The sequence below is a fragment of the Scyliorhinus canicula genome, chromosome 23, assembly GCF_902713615.1.
Source record: "Scyliorhinus canicula chromosome 23, sScyCan1.1, whole genome shotgun sequence".
Classification (NCBI taxonomy): Eukaryota; Metazoa; Chordata; class Chondrichthyes; order Carcharhiniformes; family Scyliorhinidae; genus Scyliorhinus; species Scyliorhinus canicula.
The window spans coordinates 22012439-22034487 of NC_052168.1; the positions used below are offsets into that span (position 1 = coordinate 22012439).

Consider the following 22049-nt stretch of genomic DNA (forward strand, 5'->3'; position numbering starts at 1 on the left):
CTCTGCCTCCCTCTCTGCCTCCCTCTCTGCCTCCCTCTCTGCCTCTCTCTCTGTCTCTCTCTCTCTCTCTCTCACTCTCTCTCTCTCTCTCTGTCTCTCTCACACCCCAACACACCCACACACATTCTGAGTGAAGATGACATGCTAGTGAACTGTTTTAACTTGGCTGAGTTCTGGTTGTGAGTGGAAATATCTTGTCAACCCCAATTGCAGCCATAAACACTTCTGATCCGCAGCAGAGATCAGATTGGATGTGTTTATGTGATCAGAGGTCCCAAAGAAAATGTAGACATGCCTTGTTGCCCTGCCGTGTTTGGGCAGCCTTCCTTCGAAGATTCCCGAGGTGCAGCTCACCTGTTCACACTGTGCCAGACCCACCTCCTTGGTCCTGTCTCCACCCCAGCTCCCCACTCGCACGTGCACAAGCTTCCACCGACAAGTATGTCACTCATACTCTGCCAATCTAAATTGAGCCCTCCTGCTGTGAATTAGAGAAGAACAAAGAAAAATTACAGTACAGGAACAGACCCTTTGGCCCTCCCAGCCTGCGCCCATCCAAATCCTCTATCTAAAACTGTCGCCTATTTTCTAAGGATCTGTATCTCTCTGCCCCCTGCCCATTCATATATCGGATTAAATACATCTTAAATGACGCTCTCGTGCCCGCCTCTACCACCTCCGTCGGCAATGCGATCCAGGCACCCACTACCCTCTGCGTAAAGAACTTTCCACGCATATCTCCCTTAAACATTTCCCCTCTCACCTTTGACTCGTGACCCCTAGTAATTGAGTCCCCCACTCTGGGAAAAAGCTTCTTACTATCCACCCTGTCCATACCTCTCATAATTTTGTAGACCTCAATGAGGTTCCCCCCTCAACCTCCGCCTTTCTAATGAAAATAATCCTAATCTACTCAACCTTTCTGCATAGCTAGCACCCTCCATACCAGGCAACATCCTGGTGAACCTCCTCTGCACCCTCTCCAAAGCATCCACATCCTTCTGGTGATGTGGCGGCCAGAACTGCACGCAGTATTCCAAATGTGGCCGAACCAAAGTCCTATACAACTGTAACATGAGCTGCCTACTCTTGTCCTCAATACCCCTTCCGATGAAGGCAAGCACGCTGTATGCCTTCTTGACCACTCTTATCGACCTGCGTTGCAACCTTCAGGGAACAGTGGACCTGAACTCCCAGATATCTCTGTACATCAATTTTCCCCAGGGCTTTTTCATTTACTGTATAGTTCGCTCTTGAATTGGATCTTCCAAAATGCATCACCTCACATTTGCCTGGATTGAACTCCATCTGCCATTTCTCCGCCCAACTCTCCAATCTATCTATATTCTGCTGCATTCTCTGACAGTCCCCTTCGCTATCTGCTACTCCACCAATCTTAGTATCATCTGCAAGATTGCTAATCAAATCACCTATACCTTCCTCCAGATCATTTATGTATATCACAAACAGTGGTCCGAGCACGGATCCCTGTGGAACACCACTGGTCACAGTTCTCCATTTTGAGAAACTCCCTTCCACCACTACTCTCTGTCTCCTGTTGCCCAGCCAGTTCTTTATCCATCTAGCTAGTACACCCTGGACCCCATGAGACTTCACTTTCTCCATCAGCCTACCATGGGGAATCTTATCAAATGCCTTACTGAAGTCCATGTACATGACATCTACAGCCCTTCCCTCATCAATTAACTTTGTCACTTCCTCAAAGAATTCTATTAGGTTTGTAAGACATGACTTTCCCTGCACAAAACCATGTTGCCTATCACTGATAAGCCCATTTCCTTCCAAATGGGAATAGATCCTATCCCTCAGTATCTTCTCCAGCAGCTTCCCTACCACAGATGTCAGGCTCACTGGTCTATAATTATCTGAATTACTCCCTGCTACCCTTCTTAAACAAAGGGACAACATTAGCAATTCTCCAGTCCTCCGATACCTCTCCCGTGTTCAAGAATGCTGCAAAGATATCTGTTAAGGCCCCAGCTATTTCCTCTCTCACTTCCCTCAGTAACCTGGGATAGATCCCATCCGAACCTGGGGACTTGTCCACCTTAATGGCTTTTAGAATACCCAACACATCTTCTCTCTTTATGCCGATTTGACCTAGACTAATCAAACATCTATCCCTAACCTCCCTAACCTCAGCATCCGTCATGTCCTTCTCCTCGGTGAATACCGATGCAAAGTACTCGTTAAGAATTTCACCCATTTTCCCTGACTCCATGCATAACTTTCCTCCTTTGTCCTTGAGTGGGCCAACCCTTTCTCCAGTTACCCTCTTGCTCCTTATATATGAATAAAAGGCTTTGAGATTTTCTTTAACCCTGTTTGCTAAAGATATTTCATGACCCCTTTTAGCCCTCTTGATTCCTCGTTTCAGATTGGTCCTACATTCCCGATATTCTTCCAAAGCTTCATCTGTCTTCAATCGCCCAGACCTTATGTATGCTTCCTTTTTCCTCTTGGCTAGTCTCACAATTTCACCTGTCATCCATGGTTCCCTAATCTTGCCATTTCTATCCCTAATTTTCACAGGGACATGTCTGCCCTGCACTCTGATCAACCTCTCTTTAAAAGCCTCCCACATATCAAATGTGGATTTACCTTCAAGCAGCTGCTCCCAATCCACATTCCCCAGCTCCTGCTGAATTGTGCTATATTTGGCCTCCCCTCAATTTAGCACTCTTCCTTTAGGACCACTCTCGTCTTTGTCCATGAGTATTCATGGAATTGTGATCACGATTCCCAAAGTAATCCCCGACTGAAACTTCAGCTACCTGGCCGGGATCATTCCCCAATACCAGGTCCAGTATGGCCCCTTCTCGAGTTGGACTATTTACATACTGCTCTAGAAAACCCTCCTGGATGCTCCTTACAAATTCTGCTCCATCTAGACCTCTCACACTAAGTGTATCCCAGTCAATGTTGGGAAAATTAAAATCTCCTTTCACCACCACCCTGTTGCTCCTACATCATTCCATGATCTGTTTACATATTTGTACCTCTGTCTCACGCTCGCTGTTGGGAGATCAGTAGTATAGCCCCAACATTGTTACCGCACCCTTCCTATTTCTGAACTGCCCATATCGCCTCACTGCTCGAGTCCTCCATAGTGCCCTCCTTCAGCACAGCTGTGATGTCCTCTCTGACCAGTAATGCAACTCCTCCACCCCTTTTACCTTCCTCTCTATCCCGCCTGAAGCATCGATGTTCGGGATATTTAGTTTCCAATCATGCCCTTCCCTCAACCAAGTCTCAGTAATAGCAATAACATCATATTCCCAGGTACTAATCCATGCCCTAAATTCATCTGTCTTACCTACGACACTTCTTGCATAAAAACAAATGCACCTCAGACCACCTGCCCCTTTGCGTTCATCACCTGCTCCCTGCCTACTCTTCCCCTTAGTCACGCTGACTTCTGACTTCATGATCTAGCTCCTTACAGGCTTTAGTTACTACCTCCTTACTGTCTACTAACCTCTTCATTTGGTTCCCATCCCCCTGCCACATTAGTTTAAACCCTCCCCAACAGCGTTAGCAAAAGCACCCCCAGGGACATTGGTTCCAGTCCGGCCCAGGTGTAGACCGTCCAATTTGTAATAGTCCCACCTCCCCCAGAACCGGTGCCAATGTCCCATAAATCTGAACACCTCCCTCTTGCACCATCTCTCAAGCCACGCATTCATCCTGCCTATTCTTTCATTTCTACTCTGACTGTCCCGTGGCACTGGTAGCAATCCTGAGATTACTACCTCTGAGGTCCGACTTTTTAATTTGGCTCCTAACTCCCTAGATTCTGCTTGTAGGACCTCATCCCGTTTTTTATCTATATCATTGGTGCCTATATGCACCACGACAACTGGCTGTTCATCCTCCCCCTTCAGAATGTTCTGCAGCCGATCTGAGACATCCCTGACCCATGCACCTGGGAGGCAACATACCATTCGGGAGTCTCGTTTTCGACCAGAGAAACGCCTGTCTACTCACGTTACAATTGAGTCCCCTATGACTATAGCCCTGCCAGTCTTTTTCCCGCCCTTCTGTGCAGCAGAGCCAGCCATGGTGCCATGAACCTGGCTGCTGCTGCCTTCCCCTGGTGAGCCATCTCCCCCAACAGTATCCAAAACAATATACCTGTTTTGGAGGGAGATGACCGCAGGGGACACCTGCACTGCCTTCCTGCTCTTTCTCTGCCTTTTGGTCAGCCATTCCCTGTCTCCCTCACCAATCCTAATCTGCGGTATGACCAACTCACTGAACGTGCTATCCATGACCTCCTCAGCATCACGGATGTTTTCTTATGTTGTTACCGCGACAATTATATCACGTTTGAACAATTTTCCCAGTTGTGCTGTAGTTCAGTTTGTGATTTTAAAAACAACGTCCAATTAAGTTTTTTTAAAAAAGATTGAGAAAGCGACCCAGAGAGTGGTGGGCCTGTGGCATTCGTTACCACAGGACGGCACAGTGGTTGGCACTGCTGCCTCACAGCGTCAGGGACCCGTGTTCAATTCCAGCCTAGGGTCACTGTCTGTGCGGAGTCTGCACGTTCTCCCCGTGTGTGCGTGGGTTTCCTCCGGTTTCCTCCCACAGTCCAAAGATGCAGGTTGGGTGGATTGGCGAGGATAAATTGCCCCTTAATGTGCAAAAGGTTAGTTGGGGTTACGGGGATAGGGTGCAGGCGTGTGCTTAAGTGGGGTGCGCTTTCCAAGGTCTGGTGCAGACTCGATGGGCTGAATGGCCTCCTGCACTGTAAATTCTGTGATTCTAGCAGCAGTTGAGGCCAAAACATTGTATGTTTTCAAAAAGAAGTTAGATATAGGGTGGCGCAGTAATTAGCACTGCTGCCTTACGGCACCAGGGACCTGGGTTCGACCCTTGTGGAGTTTGCACATTCTCCCCATGTCTGCGTGGGTCTCAGCCCCACAACCCAAAGATGTGCAGGTTAGATTGATTCGCCACACTAAATTGTCCCTTAATGGAAAAAAATAATTGGGTACTCTAAATTTAAAAACACTTAGAAAAAGAACAACCTTGCTCCACGCTTGAGGCGTGGTGATCCTCAGGTTAAATCACCACCACGTGGGTTTTCTCCGGTTTCCTCCCACAACCCAAAGCTGTGCAGGTTGGGTGGATTGGCCACGCTTAATTACCCTCAGTGACCATGATGTGCAGGTTAGGTGGGATTCTGGGGTTAAAGGGATAGGTACTCTTTCGGAGAGTAGGTGCAGACTCGATGGGCTGAATGGCTTCCTTCTGCATTATAGAACAGTACAGCACAGAACAGGCTCTTCAGCCCTCGATGTTGTGCCGAGCCATGATCACCCTACTCAAACCCACGTATCCACCCTATACCCGTAACCCAACCCCCTTAACCTTACTTTTTTTTAGGACACTACGGGCAATTTAGCATGGCCAATCCACCTAACCCGCACATCTTTGGACTGTGGGAGGAAATCGGAGCACCCGGAGGAAACCCACGCACACATGGGGAGGACGTGCAGACTCCGCACAGACAGTGACCCAGCCGGGAATCGAACCTGGGACCCTGGAGCTGTGAAGCATTTATGCTAACCACCATGCTACCGTGTTGCCCTAAGTCGGAATTCAATGGGTATAGCTCTTGGGGCTAACATTGGATATGGGGGAAGGCAGGAACAGGCTATTGAATTGGATGATCAGCGCTGATCATGTTGAATGGTGAAGCAGGATCGAAGGGCTGAATGGCCTCCACCTTTTCTATCCAACCTTCCTTGTTTTCCTCTGCGCCCTGTTTCCCCTTGTCTCTCGCAGCCGTAAGTATATTGAGATGTCTCCTAATTTTTCTGTTCTTTTGCCTGGGGCCTAGTACCTTCTTGCTGGGTTCTCGCGAATTCTTGTCCTGTCTCCAAGTGGCTGTGTTGAAAGTATCAGTTTGCAAAAAACTGGGCTATGTGGAGAACTTTCCAAGGTACAGATTGGGTTTGAGAGATGCCACTGTGGAACATACATTGGGATCGAGTTGCACAGAGGCCGGGGTGCACAGAGGCCGAGGTGCGCTATAACCTTCCCATCAAGCTCATCTAGTGACAGTGTTGTGTTTGAAAACAGGAACAGGAAGTCTGCCTCATTCATTTAATGAGATAACAGATTGCCCATCAATTATGAAGTGTTGCTTCATGAATATAATGCTGGCATTTTCAAACCTGGACTTGACTCACAGGAAACCAATCTGAATGTAAGGATGTGGGTTTTGTTTTCTAAAAAGAGGGCAGCTTTGAATAATTTCAATTTGTGGAAACTAGGTTGCAGGCTTAATCCGTTTTCAGGGTGCCCTGGAAATCTGTCTGTTTTGGCGTGACCTGTTTTGCCCTGAGCGCTCATACTTCTACCCGCCGTGCGTTGAATTTTACTTTCTGACACCTCTGCGCGAACACAAACTCGGATTTGTCGATGGTAGTGTGATTTTCACTTTGCTCCCAGCAGCCCTCCTGCTGAACGTGTTACCTCAGCATTCTGTGCAGTGTAGTGACAGAGAGCAGGTGGGCGTAGCAGGTCAGTATTGCCTCGCTCACTGACTTCCTGACTTGGAAGTGAAGATGCGCAGGAGGAACTTTGGCCTGTCTCCCAAGTGAGAGCTGAGAAAGCTGAAACGTAAGGTCATCCACATCGATAGATTTAAAGGTGACTCACTACAGGAGGGGGCTCGTTTGGTTGATTGGGCCTCTGCAAAAAGAGCGCGTCAGTTAGTCCCACTGCCCTGTTCTTTCCATATAAACCCTGCATGTTTTTCTCTTTCAAACGTTTATCCAGTTTCCTTTCTGATGGTTGCCGTTGAACCTTTTTTAAGTTCATTTTTACGGGATGTAGGCATCGCTGGCTGGGCATCCACATCCCTGTCAGGTGGTGCTTTCCCGTTCATTACAGCTTGCTGGGCAGCACGTGGCGCAGTGGTTAGCACTGCTGCCTCACGGCGAATAGATCCCAGGTTTGATCCCGGCTCCAGGTCACTGTCCGTGTGGAGTTTGCACGTTCTCCCCGTGCCTGCGTGGGTCTCACCCCCACAACCCAAAGATGTGCAGGGTAGGTGGATTGGGCCACGCTGAATTTTGTTCACTCAAACCAACTAGCTGGGTGGTGGGTGCAGTGGGGGTCCTTGCTGACCGGAAGGAGATGGGGACCATTGCCTGCCCCTGGGTGTGTGGTGGGGGGGGCATTTCAGTGGGAGTGAGGTTGTCTGACCTGGGTTTGGGGAGGGGGGGGGGGTAGGGAGGCATGGGCGGAGGAGGCTGCAGGTGGGCAGTGGGGACTTGTTGCCGTGGCCCTTGGAAGGTTGGGAGCTGTGACTTTATCCTTGGGGAAAATGGCAGAAACAAGATCCAGATGCTGAAACTCTGAAAGCAAACCCGGAAATGTGCAGCAGCTGGTCTGCCCGTCTCAGCTGAGCACCACGGCCAGCGTTTTGGGAATAAACTCTTCCTCGGAACTTGCTAGTTCCTGAAAGGTGGATTTGTCCCAAAAAAACACCAACTGACTTGTATCTATTCCAGAGATGCTGTCTGACCCATTCCCTTGTTGAGATGTTGATGTGTATGGGATGCAGATTGAGGATGGTTTTCCCGTTCAGCTCTTGGCACATGTCTCATGTTCAGCCTCCTGTTAACGTTCCAGATTTGCACATTCTCCCCGTGTTTGTGTGGGTTTCGCCCCCACAACCCAAAGATGTGCAAAGTAGGTGCATTGGCCACACTAAATCGCCCCTTAATTGAAAAAAATGAATTGAGCACTCTAAATTTTAAAAACATATTCCTGCTCTGACTGGCTTGTGGGATGCCGTATTGCCACAACGGAGTTGCAAGTCCGACATAGAATCACAGAATTTACAGTGCAGAAGGCCATTTGGCCCATCGAGTCTGCACCGGCCCTTGGAAAGAGCACCCTACCTCCACCGTATCCCCATAACCCAGAACTGGAGCACGCAAGACAGTCGGGGAATGAGGTGTTCTACGTCTCGTTGCTGCTGTGGGTCCACCATATTAATAATAAGTATAAACCTGACCAGGAGAACGAGAACTGGAGCGAGACAGTCGGGGAATGAGGTGATTTGAAGGGAAAGAAATACTTGCATTTGTATAGCACCAGTCATGATCAGCAGACATCTTCATGTACCTGAAGGCCAGTGAAGTGCAGTCACAGTCATAATGTAGGAACCTTAGCAGACAATTTGTACACGGCGAGCTCCCATGAACTTCAAGTGACAATTGTTGTGAAGGTTGTTTGGTGTCTTACAGAGAGGTCTGGGAGGCTTGTACGGTTGAACATTGTTTCTTATCAACTTGGGGGCCAGTTTAACAGGCTGGGCAGCTGGTTAGTGATGCAGAGTGAGACCAGCAGCGCAGGTTCAATTCCCGTACCGGCCTATCGAGTCTGCACTGGAAACTTGTTGGAAAGAGCACCCTACTTAAGGCCACGCCTCCACCCTATCCCCATGTCTCCGTAACCCAGTAACCTCACCTAACCTTTTTGGACACGAAGGGCAAGTTAGCACGGCCACGCCACCTAACCTGATCCAAGGCGGGAATCGAACCTGGGACCCTGCAACTGTGAAGCAACTGTGCTACCATGCTGCCCTGTAACTGCTGATCCTTTTATTAATCAAGGACCTATCTATCTCTGTCCTAGGCCTCCACATCCTTTTACTTCATAACAACTCAATACTATTTACATCGTCAAGGTACAGTCCTGTATGGGTGTTGTCTCCAAGCTGGCTTCTTCCAGATTCTTCTACACACAGCTTACTATCCTGTGACTCTCTACATCCACAGTTTCTTCTTTGTTAAAAAAATATTTTTATTCTGTTGCCTTTTTTGCTTGCTATAAATATGGCAGTCAATAAGGTCGCCCTTCTTTTATCTAGATAGTGATATGATATGCTCCCGGTATCAAATGATACCGCCACAAGGTTCAACCGGGTATCGATCAAAGAGCCAAACACCAGTTAGTTAGTTCAAGATCAATGGTTTTTTATTTACACACAAGATTAACTTACACATGCAACATAAACACTACCAGTTAAACTACACCTAACAACTATGACAACCTGTACTTAACTTCAGGTACCTGGCTTGGGTCAGAGGAACAGTGGCCTTTGTTCGTATCTGGAGAAGTAACTACTGTTCAGCTGGGCTCATCCATCTGGTAGCGAGCGTTGAACTTGGACTTGCTTCTGGTGGTGCTGCGATTGGAGACGGACGTTGCCAGAGGGCCAGGTCCAAAAGAGATCGAACACATGTCAGTGTCCCTCTTTATCCTTGGGGAGTTTTGCGCTCTTTTGGGCGGTCCCTGGGTTTGGAACCAATTAATTGGGCAGTTCTTGATCACTGCCTTCGATCTGTGCCAATAAATGGGCGGGTGCCTTGATGGCTGGGTGTGTCCTAAGTGGTCATTGACCCTGTTGTTCCTGAGTAAAGGCAGTGGCGCCTGATGTGTTGGCTAAGCTGGGTCTGCGAGGACTGCGTTTACTGCAGTAGTGAGAGAGACAGGCTTCCAACACTTGAAGAAATGCAACTCGATTTTATTGAACTCTTAACTATAATACATGCTTTAACTGTGGGTTGACACTATGCTGACTTGACTGGAGACCTGAGGCTAACTTGACCAGACTATCTGACTACCACATGGTGTATGTTCTAGTTGCTGCTCATGGGCTCTGACTATCTCAGAGGCTGCATCCCGAGAGAGCAGGAAAACTAGTGCCCTCTGGCTTTATAGTGGTCGTGTCCTGTCTGGTGATTGGCTGCTGTGTTCTGTGTGTTCACTGGTCATCCTGTGTGTCAATCACTGCCTATCTCTACCTGTGTATATATTATAACAGCCCTGAAATGTCTGGACTTGTATCGGTTACCTGAATATCAATCCTTTGTCTTACAGAGATAGGCCATTAAAATGCTAATCGATTGGGGGTTTCGATGCTGTCTGGATTCTTTGCTCACAAATACCCATTCAGGCTCTGTGCCTGCCTGAATCTTACATTGTCTACATTTCCCTTTAGGCTTTGCGAACATCCATGTTTCTTGTTGTAAGTGGCCATCCCAGATGGCTACAATTCTCCTTTTTCACATTTTCTCCCAAATTTACACCCACCAACATTAAACAATAATCAGTAACGAATATAATATCAATCCCCCTGTCAGTAACAACGATCCCATCCTCCCACCAAAGCCCAACCATTATCCCGTGTGTTCACATAAACAAATGACAAAAAGGAATCAGGAATCGGCCATAGTCACCATTAACACACACAGCCGCCCCCCCTCCCCCCCAAACTAATGTTCAATGTTATCCCGTTTTTGAAAGTGCATAATGAATAATGCCCATGAGTTGTAGAACCCGTCCATCCTTCCCCTCAGTTCAAACTTAACCTTCGCAAGTATTCCAACAGGTCCCCCCGCCACGCCAGGGCACAGGGTGGAGAGGCTGCTCTCCATCCCAGCAGGATCCGCCTTCGGGCGATCAACGAGGCGAAGGCTACAACATCTGTCTCCTCACCCGTTTCCAACCCTGGCTGGTCCGACACCCCGAATATGGCCTCTCGGGGGCCTGGGTCCAGGTTCACATGCACCACTTTCGAAATCATCCTAAAAACCTCCTTCCAGTAACCCTCCAGCTTTGGACAGGACCAAAACATATAAACGTGACTTGCAGGGCACCCCCCGCAACTTCACACACACCCTTCAAAGAATCGGCTCATCCTCGCCCTCGTGAGGTGTGCTCTGTATACCACCTTCAGCTGTATCAGCCCCAACCTCGGGCATGAGGTGGAGGCATTCACTCTCCGGAGCACCTCACACCAGAACCCCTCCTCTATAACCTCTCCCAACTCTTCCTCCCACTTTGCTTTGATCCCTTCCAGTGGTGCCTTCACCTCTTCCAAAATACCTCTGTAAACCGCCAGCACTACCCCCTTCTTCAGTCCCCCTGTCGTCAGCACCTCCTCCAGCAATGTGGAGGCCGGCTCCACGGGAAGCTCTGTACCTCCGTTCTCGCAAAATCTTGAATCTGTATGTATCGAAACATTTTCCCCTGCTCCAGCCCATACTTCACTTCCAGCTACTTCAATCCTGCAAACCGACCCCCAAGAAACAAATCTTTTAGAGTCTTAATCCCCTTCTCCCATTTCCGAAAATTTCCATCCCACTTCCCTGGCTCAAATCTGTGGTTCCCCCGAATCGGCATTTCCCTCAACCCTGCCCCCAACCCGAAGTGTTGGCGAAACTGCCTCCAAATTCTCAATGAAGCTATTATTACCGGACTCGCTGAGTATTTCCCCGGAGCTATCGGGAGCGGCACTGTTGCTAGTGCTTTCAATCCCGACCTCCTGCACAAACTCTCCTCCATTCTGACCCACTGGGAATCAACCCCTCTGACCCAGTTCTGCACCTTCTCCACATTCGCCGCCCAGTAAAAATACATTGGATTCGGAAGGCCCAAACCCCCTGCCTGCCTTCTCCTCTGTAGCAGCACCTTTCTAACTCTGGCCACCTTCCCTCCCCATATGAACGAGGTAATCGTTCCTTCAATCTCTCTGAAAAATGCCGTTGGCAGGAAAATCGGCAGGCATCGTAAAATAAACAGAAATCGCGGCAACAAGTTCATTTTAACCGCCTGTACCCGACCCGCCAGTGACAGAGGGAGACCATCCCACCTCGCCAGGTCGGCTTTCACTCTCCCCACCAAACTAGAAATGTTGTACCTGTGGAGCCCCCCCCCCCCCCCCCCCCCCCCCCCCCACTCCCAGGCAACCTGCATCCCCAGGTATTTAAAGTGAACCCCTGCCCCCAGCTCCCGGCTGAGACACCACAAAAAAATACTCTCTCCTGTCTAGATTCAGTTTGTCCCCCGAGAAAGACTCAAACACCCGAAGCAGCTCCAATATTCCCCCTATTGACACATTCAGTTCCAACACGTATAACAAGTCATCGGCATATCAGGACACTCTATGCTCTGTCCTCTCTCTCTCTCTCCACACCCCCCCCCCCACACACACACACACACACACCCCGCACTACTCCTTTCCATACCCCCAAACTTCTTAATATGTTGTCCAACGGCTCAATTGTTTGTGCAAACAGCAGGGGGGACATAGGACATCTCTGCCTAGTCCCACGGTGGAGAGAAAAGTATCTCGAGCTGATGTTGTTTATGCGGACACTCTCCTTCGGCTCCTTATATAATAACTTTACCCAGTTCACAAATCTTGGTCCAATCCCAAACCGCTCCAGACCTGCCATCAAGTACCCCCATTCTACCCGGTCAAATGCCTTCTCAGTGTCCAATGCCACAACCACCTCTGTTTCCTTCCCCTCTGCCGGTGCCATAATGACGTTCAATACCCTTCTAACGTTTGAAAAGAGCTGCCTCCCTCTCTCAAACCCCGTCTGATCTTCACCTGTCACCTTCGGGAGGCACTCCCCCCAGCCTACCCGCCAGTACCTTCGCCAATACTTTTGCGCCCACATTCAGAAGTGATATGGGCTGATACGACCCACACTCCGTCAAATCATTATCTTTTTTTAGCAACAGGGAAATCGATGCCTGCCCCAAGGTTTGTGGCAACACCCCCTTCCCTATCGCCTCTTCAAACATCCCCACCATCAGGGGTGCCAGCTTATCCTTGAATTTTTAATAATATTCCACCGGAAACATCCGGCCCTGCCACCTTCCCCGACTGCATCCTCGCAATCACTTCCTTTATCTCCTGCTCCACTATCGCTCCTTCTAATGTAGCCCTGTCCCCCTCCCCCAACCTCGGGTACTCAAACCCATCTAGAAATTCCTGCATCTCACGGTCTTCCCCGGGTGGCTCTGACCTGTACAACCTCTCATAGAATTCCTCAAAAACCTTGTTAATCAGATCCAGAGCTATCACCAACTGTCCCTCACCTGAACAATTTGCCTTGCCGCTGCTTTCCTCCGGAGCTGACCTGCCAGCATACTCCATGCTCTTATCTCCATGCTCGTAAACTGCTCGTCTCGGTTGGTGCACTGCCTTCCTGGTAGATAGTCGGTCAAAGCTCGCCTGTAGTTCCTTCTTCTTTTCCAACTTCGCTGGGTCCCCATCTTCTGTATAACCTCTATCTACCTCCAACATCTCATCTATTACCCTCTGCCGCTCCAACCTCTCTCTTTGCCCACCCTGGCCTTAAACGAGATTACCTCACTCCTCACCACCGCCTTTAGAGCCTCCCAGACGACTGCCTTCGACACCTCGTCCGTACAGTTGAAATCTTCATATTCCTCAATTACTTTTTCAATTTTGTCACCGAACCCTCGGTCCCCCAACAGTCCCACATCCAGTTTCCACCCCGGCCTCTGCGCTACCCCCTTCTCCAGTACCCTATCCACCCAATGCGGAGCGTGATCTGACACTGCAATTGCCGAGTACTCCGACCCCTTAACCCCAGCCAGCAAAGCCTTCCCCACCACAAGAAAGTCGATCTGCGAGTATACCTTGTGGACTGCTGAGAGAAACGAGTACTCCTGCTCCCTCGGGTGCAGGAACCTCCAAGGGTCCACCCCTCCCATTTCCACCATTAGCCCAGCCAACGCCTTCGCCCCCACTGATGGGACCAGCGAGTGCGGCCGTGATTTGTCCAACCTAGGCTCCTGCACCAACTTCCAGTCTCCACCCCCCCCCCCCCCCCCCCCCCCCCCCCCAACTATCCGTTCGTATGTGTCCAAGTCGGGGATGGCCTCGAACACCTTCGCGAATCCCACATCATCCCAATTGGGGCCGTATACACTTACCAGCGCCACTAACCTCCCCTCCAGCGCCCCTGCCACAATCACATATCTACTCTCCCGATCTTCCTCGGTTTCTTCTTGAGGGCGAGTCTAGAACTCGGGACTATTCTTGTAAAAAAATAACGGTGGCTCATTTAAGATCGAGATGAGGAGGCAAGTACGTTCAACACTCAGCAGCTTTTAGACTGGAGCTTCAGTGTTTCCAGCGGGAACCAAATGGTGGCCCACCCAACCCGAGTGACCCCCACCTCCCCAACGCTACACAGCAACGGGTGTTTTGTACAAAGGTTCCCGCTGAGACTTGAGTGGAGGGCCTGATTTACGACGTTTGAGCAATCTCCGTAAACCCAGAATCTGCATCTTGGTCAATAGCAGCAGCAACCCGGGGGGGGTTCCTTATTGTAGGTTCTATTATGTAACTTAATATTGTGTTAATTTGCGTTGTTATAAATATGTTGTGTTGTTCATGGAGGTGGGGCGAATGTTTATGATTGCTATTATTATTGTTATTTTTGGTATTTTATTATGGTTCGTTGTTGTATAAATTCAAAATTTTTCAATAAATTTTTTTTTTTAATTTAAGCAATTGGGCTGTGGCACTGTACCATGGATTCCAACCCCCACCCCGGCTCTCCCCCACCCCGCTGAGCCAGCCGCACCTCATGCCGGAGAATAGTGGCAGAGCCCCGAAATGGGGCTGGCGCTGGGCGCCGTCCGCAGTGCGACGATCCTGGTCCACGGCCCCCAATGTGATCTGATCCACCGCCTCATCAGGCATCAACCAGAGCGCATGTTTAAATGATCGGGGGAGAGGCGGGTAGAGGGGTTTCACTCGCTTGGAGAGGTGGGGAGGGTAATGCTGGTGAGGACGGATGGGGACCCTGTGGAGGAAGGGGGTGTGACCCTGACATTTAGTGTGCGATGTGGAGGGGTTGTGGGTGTATTTCATGTCTTTGGGAGTTTGCTGCAAATGACAGTCATTTTTGGGAGGATCCCCCCTCTGTTTTACTGAAGGGATGAGGATCTGCGAGGGATAGGGCACAGCTGTCTTATCAATCCAGAGCTCCCCTGAGAATTAGCTGAAGCTTTTTAGTAAATGAGAGAAGGAAAACTGTGATCCAAAAATGCTTTCTGCTGCTCTCCAGCGCTCCAGATCAAACATGGTAATGATGTTCGTGATGCAGGAATAAAATGGGAGTCAAAGTCATTCAGTTGGTGTTTGAAAGGGAGGCATATTTTGATTATAAACCCATTCGAACAATGGCGAGAATGTATATGTGCACTTGTAGATACCAGTCCACGTGCGTGCATAGACATTTGCTGATTATAAATCTTTGTTAACATCACACGAACCATGCTGCCAAAGTTCTCCCGCCTGCCTCAGAGTATGTCATTTGGAACAAAAGAACGGTACAGCACAGGAACAGGCCCTTCGGCTCTCCAAGCCTGCGCCGACCATGCTGCCCATCTAACCTAAAACCTTCCGCACTTCCGGGGTCCATATCCCTCTATTCGCACCCTATTCATGTATTTGTCAAGATGCCCCTTAAACGTCACTATCGTCCCTGCTTCCACCCCCTCCTCCGGCAGAGAGTTCCAGGCACCCACTACCCTCTGTGTAAAAAAAACTTGCCTCGTACATCTCCTCTAAACCTTGCCCCGCATTGAGACCCATGGCCCATAATAATTGACTCTTTCACGCTGGGGAAAAAGCTTCTGACTATCCACTCTGTCCATGCTCCTCATCATTTTGTAGACTGCTATCAGGTCGCTCCTCAACCTCGGTCGTTCCAGTGAGAACAAACCGAGTTGATCCAACCTCTCAGTTTAAACAATGCAGTTCAATGGGGGTGAATTTTTCACCATTTGCTTCCATCTACATAATGCCTCCATTCCCCTGCTGCTGAAAGCCTACCAATGTTTCTCTTATCTCCAGACTGGATTAATCCAGCGCTTTTGTGGCTGGTTTCACCATTGTCATCCTCTGTATTGCCCGCCATTGCCACCTGTACCCTCGTACACATCATTTTTACTCTCTGAAGTAAACATTAACTCTGTTTCTCTCTCCACAGGCGTTGCCAGACCTGCTGTGTTTTTTCAGAATTGTCTATTTTTCTTTCAGATTTTTAGCATCTGCAGTGTTTTGCTTTTATTCCATGACCTCTTGTGCTCACTGACCTAAATTCTAAATTGGTTGTCGCTCTGGCACGGTAGCACAGTGGTTACTTCACAATAACCTGTTGCTTCACAGCGCCAGAGACCCAGGTTTTATTCCCGACTTGGGTCACCGTCTGTGCGGAGTCTGCACGTTCTCCCCGTGTCTGCGTGGGTTTCCTCCGGGCGCTCCGGTTTCCTCCCACAAGTCCCGAAAGACGTCCTTGTTAGGTAATTTGGACATTCTGAATTCTCCCTCTGTGTACCCGAACAGGCGCTGGAATGTGGCGACTAGGGGCTTTACACAGTAACTTCACTGAGTGTTAATGCCAGCCTACTTGTGCCAATAATAAAGATTATTATTATTTGCAGTACCTCAATTTTCCAAATTCTCATTACCGTGTTTGAATCCTCCTTACGGCCTTGCTGCCACCAATTTTCTTCCACCCTGCCCTCCTCTCCCATTCTGTGTAATCTCCTCCAGCACCAACCCTCTGAGATTTCTGTGCCCCTCCAATTCTCGGGATCAGTGCTGGCACCTTTGCTGTTTGTAGTATATATAAATGATTTGGAGGACAATGTAACTGGTCTGATTAGTAGATTGATTGCAGACGACACAAAGGTTGGTGGAATTGCAGATAGCGATGAGGACTGTCAGAGGATACAGCAGGATTTAGATCGGTTAAAAACTTGGGTGGAAAGATGGCAGGTGGAGGTTAAGCCGGACAAATGTGAGATAATGCATTTTGGAACGTCTAATACAGGTGGGAAATATACAGTAAATGGCAGAACCCTTAAGAGTATTGACAGGCAGAGGGATCTAGGTGTACAGATCCACAGGTCACTGGTAGTGGCAACGCAGGTGGAGAAGGTAGTCAAGGAGGCATACGGCATGCTTGCCTTCATCAGCCAGGGCATTGAGTATAAGAATTGGCAAGTCATGTTGCAGCTGTATAGAACCTTAGTTAGGCCACACTTGGGGTATAGTGTTCAATCCTGGTCGCCACACTACCAGAAGGATGTTGAGGCTTTGGCCAGGGTACAAAAGAGGTTTACTGAGATGTTGCCTGATCTGGAGGGCATTAGCTATGAGGAGAGGTTGGATAAACTTGGTTTGTTCTCACTGGCACGACTCAGGTTGAGGGGCGACCTGATAGAAGTCTAGAGAATTATGAGGGGCATTGACAGAGTGGATAGTCAGAAGCTGCTGCAGGAGGGGGGTGGAAGCAGGGACGATAGTGACGTTTAAGGGGGGGTCTTGACAAATACATGAATAGGATGGGAATAGTGGGGTACGGACCCCAGAAGTATAGAAGGTTTTAGTTTGGACGGGCAACATGGTCGGCACGGGCTTGGAGGGCCTGTTCCTGTGCTGTACTTTCCTTTGTTCTTCGTTCAAATGATCATTTATCACAGGAAGAGATTATGATCCTGAAACTGAAAGTAAAGCTTATGAGATTTAGAATTATTTAAACACAGGTGAGGCTTTGGTCTCATTAGTGAGGGGGTGTATCACCCAAGTCCAAGAGGTTGGTCATGAGACACATCAATGGGGCGGCATAGTGGCGCAGTGGTTAGCACTGCTGTCTACAGCGCTGAGGACCTGGGTTAGAATCTGGGCCCCAGGTCACTGTCTGTGTGGAGTTTGCACATTTTCCGCGTGTCTGCGTGGGTTTCACCCCCACAACCCAAATATGTGCAGGTTAGGCTGGATTGGCCTCGTTAAATTGCCCCTTAATTGGGGAAAAGATAATTGGGTACTCTAAATTTATTTTTTTTAAATGAGACACATCAACTCATACTCCCAGAATGCACTGCAATTGGCAAACCATCACAGCCAGTCACATGAATAGGATGGGAATAGAGGAATACAGAGCCCGGAAGTGTTGAAGGTTTTAGGTTAGGCGGGCAACATGGTCAGTGCAGAATTGGAGGGCCAAAGGGCCTGTTCCTATGCTGTATCTTTGTTCCACCTTCGCCGATTCCCTCCTTTCTTTAGCCCTCCACTGGCATCTACGCCCGAGTAGCCTCAGCCCTAAAACTACGGGATCCCCTCCCTCAACCGTTCTGCCTTTCCCTCGCCTCCTCCTGGATGTCGCTTAAAACCTTCCTCTTTTTTGACTAAGTTTCTGGTCACTTTGCATGGTGTCGGGTAAAATTTGACGCAACACTGCTGCCGTTCAGTGACGTTTGATGTTTTTCTGTATAAATTGCTCGATTTAAATTCGCCTTTTTGCTGCAATGAAACTTTTCTCACTGTTTCAGCTCTGAAGACTCCTGCTGCATTCCATGAACAGAGGCGAAGCTTAGAGAGGGCAAGGGTAAGCAACTCCAACACAGGGTTTTAAATCCACCTCTTGCCGCTGTGGGTGGGTGTTTTATTATTTTGCCTCCGCACGAGCTGCAGAAACAGTTGCACAGGGAGGAAACTGTAAGTTGGCGAATTGACCACCTCCTCTTTGGAAAGTACCACAAGGCTTGAGCAGAAATTCCAGTGGGATTTGTTGTGTAAATTGTTGTATAAATCTGTGCCGTGAATGTCCGTGTACAACCCAAAGATGGGCAGGGTATCGTACAATCATAGACTCCCTGCAATGCAGAAGGAGGCCATTCGGCCCGTCATATCCACACCGATCCTCTGAAAGAGCCCACTCCTCCGCCCTATCCCTGGGGACAATTTAGCATATACAATCCACCTAACCGGCACATCTTTGGACTGTGGGAGGAAACTGGAGCACCCGGAGAATTCCACGCAGACACGGGGAGAACGTGCAAAGAGTTCTCAATGTTGCCCCACTTTCACCAAAGTGAACACCGTGTGCGGACATTCTAAACCCCCTGGATTCCCAAAGTAACCCTGTTTTATTATTTTCAAAAATACAGACCGAGGACTATTTAAAGAGAAAGATCCGATCCCGTCCGGAGAGAGCAGAGCTGGTCAGGATGCACATACTTGAAGGTAAGGTGTAGCAAAGAGCGAGTGGATACTGCAGTGATATTGCAACGTTCCCAAAAAGATGCCAAGGCTGTGGGTGCATTGGAAAAACTAAGACTGGGACATTTTAGTTGGAGTATTAATGAATACGGAACCAAGGAGGTAGGTGGAATAGAATAGAATCTCTACGGTGCATCCCTCCCCCCTCCAATGGCTTTGATGAGTCTCCATCCTCAACCTTAGTGGACTTTCTACCCACGCCCAATACTCGCCTTGTTTAATAACACCTAACCCCTTGGTATCAGAGCTCTTCCAGTTCCTCGTATGAAGGAAGCCAAGGCTCCCAAGCTCCTCTTGTCCCTCAGGGGGGTCTTTTACCTGCTCCTGGGGAGATCCCCTCTCTCCGACTCCAGCACTGACATTGGCACCACACTCTGCAGCGCTCTGCACCTGTGCATGTATATCAGCAAGTGGTGCAAGGTGCAACATTGGTGCATAATCACTTCAGACTCGGCGAAAGCAGCAGCTTTGGCAGTCCCACTTCCAGCTACATCGCCATTCAGTCTTCAGCATCCAGACTGCATGTGCGAGTGTGATTGACCATGTGCATGCACAAAGGATTATTCTCGTCCTCTCCACTCCCCAGCCACACACCGTCTTCAATCCCTCCATCCCTGGTTTTGACTTCCCCCACTGCAATCTCAAGAGCACTGCTCTTAGCTGAATCAAAATGAATTGGAAGAGATTTTAGACACAACAAGTTGCACAATCGGTTTTGTCCAGTGGGATGAACAGCAACAGGAAGGGAGCTAACTGCTTTCATCACCAAGACCCGGACCTTGGCAAACAGCGGTCGACGTGCCCTTCTGCATTGCTGATGAGTTGCATGCTGGCAAATGTCGAAGGGAATCTAACCCAGCTGGTCTGCACTGACATGGAAGGCAGACAGTGCATTGCAAAGTTGTGTTTAACCTTTCCAGCAGCACTGGAAACTCTGCAAGCCCCTGTTTCAGGCTGCCAGCCCCTGTCCAAGCTGCTGCGAGAGTCTTCACTGGAAACTCTGCAAGCCCCTGTTTCAGGCTGCCCCCTGTCCAAGCTGCTGCGAGAGTCTTCACTGGAAACTCTGCAAGCCCCTGTTTCAGGCTGCCAGCCCCCTGTCCAAGCTGCTGCGAGAGTCTTCACTGGAAACTCTGCAAGCCCCTGTTTCAGGCTGCCCCCTGTCCAAGCTGCTGCGAGAGTCTTCCAGGCGTGTGTGGTTTGGAATGTAAAAGTAAGATTAAAAAGAAAGAAGTACTCCGTCCTGAATAATCACGTGATGCTACTGTGTTCCCCAGTTATCAAACTCTGCAGGAAGCAGCCTGTGCAGAATAAGGATTTTTAGAAAAACACCATTTGAATCAGCAAAGTTTAGTGGATTTTGTTTGTAATAGCCGTGACCTTGTTTGAGTGAACTTGACTCTCCTTAATCCTAAATTTCTCCCCTTGAACTGATCCGTGCTATTTAAACTCTAGACAACAGTGAACAGCTCTGTAGATTTTGTAACCTTCAACTACATGGGATTAAGTTGCAATTTGATGAAACCCACTTAAATTTTAAAGGAAAACTGAAATATAATTAGCCCCTTCGAAGCGCGTGGAAATTTGTGCGTGTGCAGGTTAGGCCTGGCCTCGAGACAGCTAAGTTTGTATGAGCATAAAACCCCTCTTTTTAAAGAAAACACAATTAGAAATGCCAAGTGGGATCGCAAGTTGATGCTTAAGAACCGAGACCGTGCCTCTCGAGCCATTACTGAAGCAGCAGATGAGGTTAGCCTTTCGGAAGATCCAAATCATCTCAAGTGGGCCAATATATGAGGATTGAAGAATAACCTGGTGAAATGTACCATCGTGCCAATCGGCAAAACGTGATGTCCATGGGTACCCAGCGGTTCAGACACTAATTAGAGTGCTCATAGAGTACGACGTAGCCGCTGACGGCCCATTGATTACTAAAAACATGGGGGAGTCCAGAACTCAGGGTCATAGTTTGAGGATAAGGGCAGCACGGTGGCACAGTGGTTAGCATTGCTGCCGCAGGTCGCCGAGGTCCCAGGTTTGATCCCGGCTCTGGGTCACTGCCCGCGTGGAGTTTTCACATTCTCCCCGTGTTTGCTTGGGTTTCGCCCCCACAACCCAAAAGATGTTCAGGGTTGGTCATGTTAAATTGCCCCTTAATTGGAAAAAAAATAATTGGGCATTCAAAATTGGAAAAAAAAAAAAAATAGTTTGAGGATAAGGGAGTGAATGTTGCAGGACTGAGGTGAGGAGAAATTTCTTCACCCAGAAAGTGGTGAATCTGTGGAATTCTCTGCCACAGAAAGTGGGTTTGGCCAAAATGTGTAATTTCAAAATGAAATTAGATATAGCTCTTGGGGCTAAAGGGATCAAAGGATATGGGGAGGAAAGGCGGGATCAAGGTATTGAACTTGATGATGATGAGCAATGATCATAAGGAATGGTGGAGTCGGCTCGAAGGGCCGAATGGCCTCCTCCTGCTTCTGCTTTGTATGTATATTTCTACTTGAGCGAGAACACAAGGCAGCTTGTTCCATACAGTTACTCACAGAATACCAGAGTCTCCCAGTTGTCACGTCACTAGGTTGGCATGGACACCAGAACTGAAGAAAGGTCTGCAGAGTGACATGCCTTTCTAAAATTTTGAATGAACAATTAAATATTTCTAAGCAGAACATTGAGCCCAAAAGTTACTGAGTTTGAGTTCATAATGAACGACTCCAACTGTGCACCACCCCAACGTGCTTCCTTTGCTAACTTGTGAAATGAAGTGACTGAAAATCGCTTATTGTCACGAGTTGGCTTCAGTGAAGTTACTGTGAACAGCCCCTAGTCGCCACATTCCGGCGCCTGTTCGGGGAGGCTGGTACGGGAACTCCCTCATGGAAGACTGCAGAGGGAAAACTTACTAGGTACCAAGGACAGCTGCTTTGCTAAGAACGGCATTTAACTTGAGACATGGGTGCGAGTAAAAATAAAGCAAACGGAGCTCGTAAAATTCGGCTCGATCACGTCTGATTTACAATTTAGAAACGGCCAGACTAACGAGACAAAGCTAGACCATCTGATCCAGAATCGGGCTGAGGAGAATTGGTGACGCGCG

General features: G+C 48.8%; 1 protein-coding gene across 1 annotated transcript in view; it reads left to right on the forward strand.

Annotated features, from left to right (window-relative positions):
• LOC119956268 (myocardin-related transcription factor A-like) overlaps positions 1-22049 on the forward strand; it is a 174533-nt gene that overhangs the window by 108520 nt on the left and 43964 nt on the right. Inside the window, exons 4-5 of the mRNA XM_038783333.1 lie at positions 18223-18278; positions 18841-18916. Coding sequence (XP_038639261.1) covers positions 18223-18278; positions 18841-18916 — 132 coding nt within the window. The remainder of the gene's footprint in view (positions 1-18222; positions 18279-18840; positions 18917-22049) is intronic.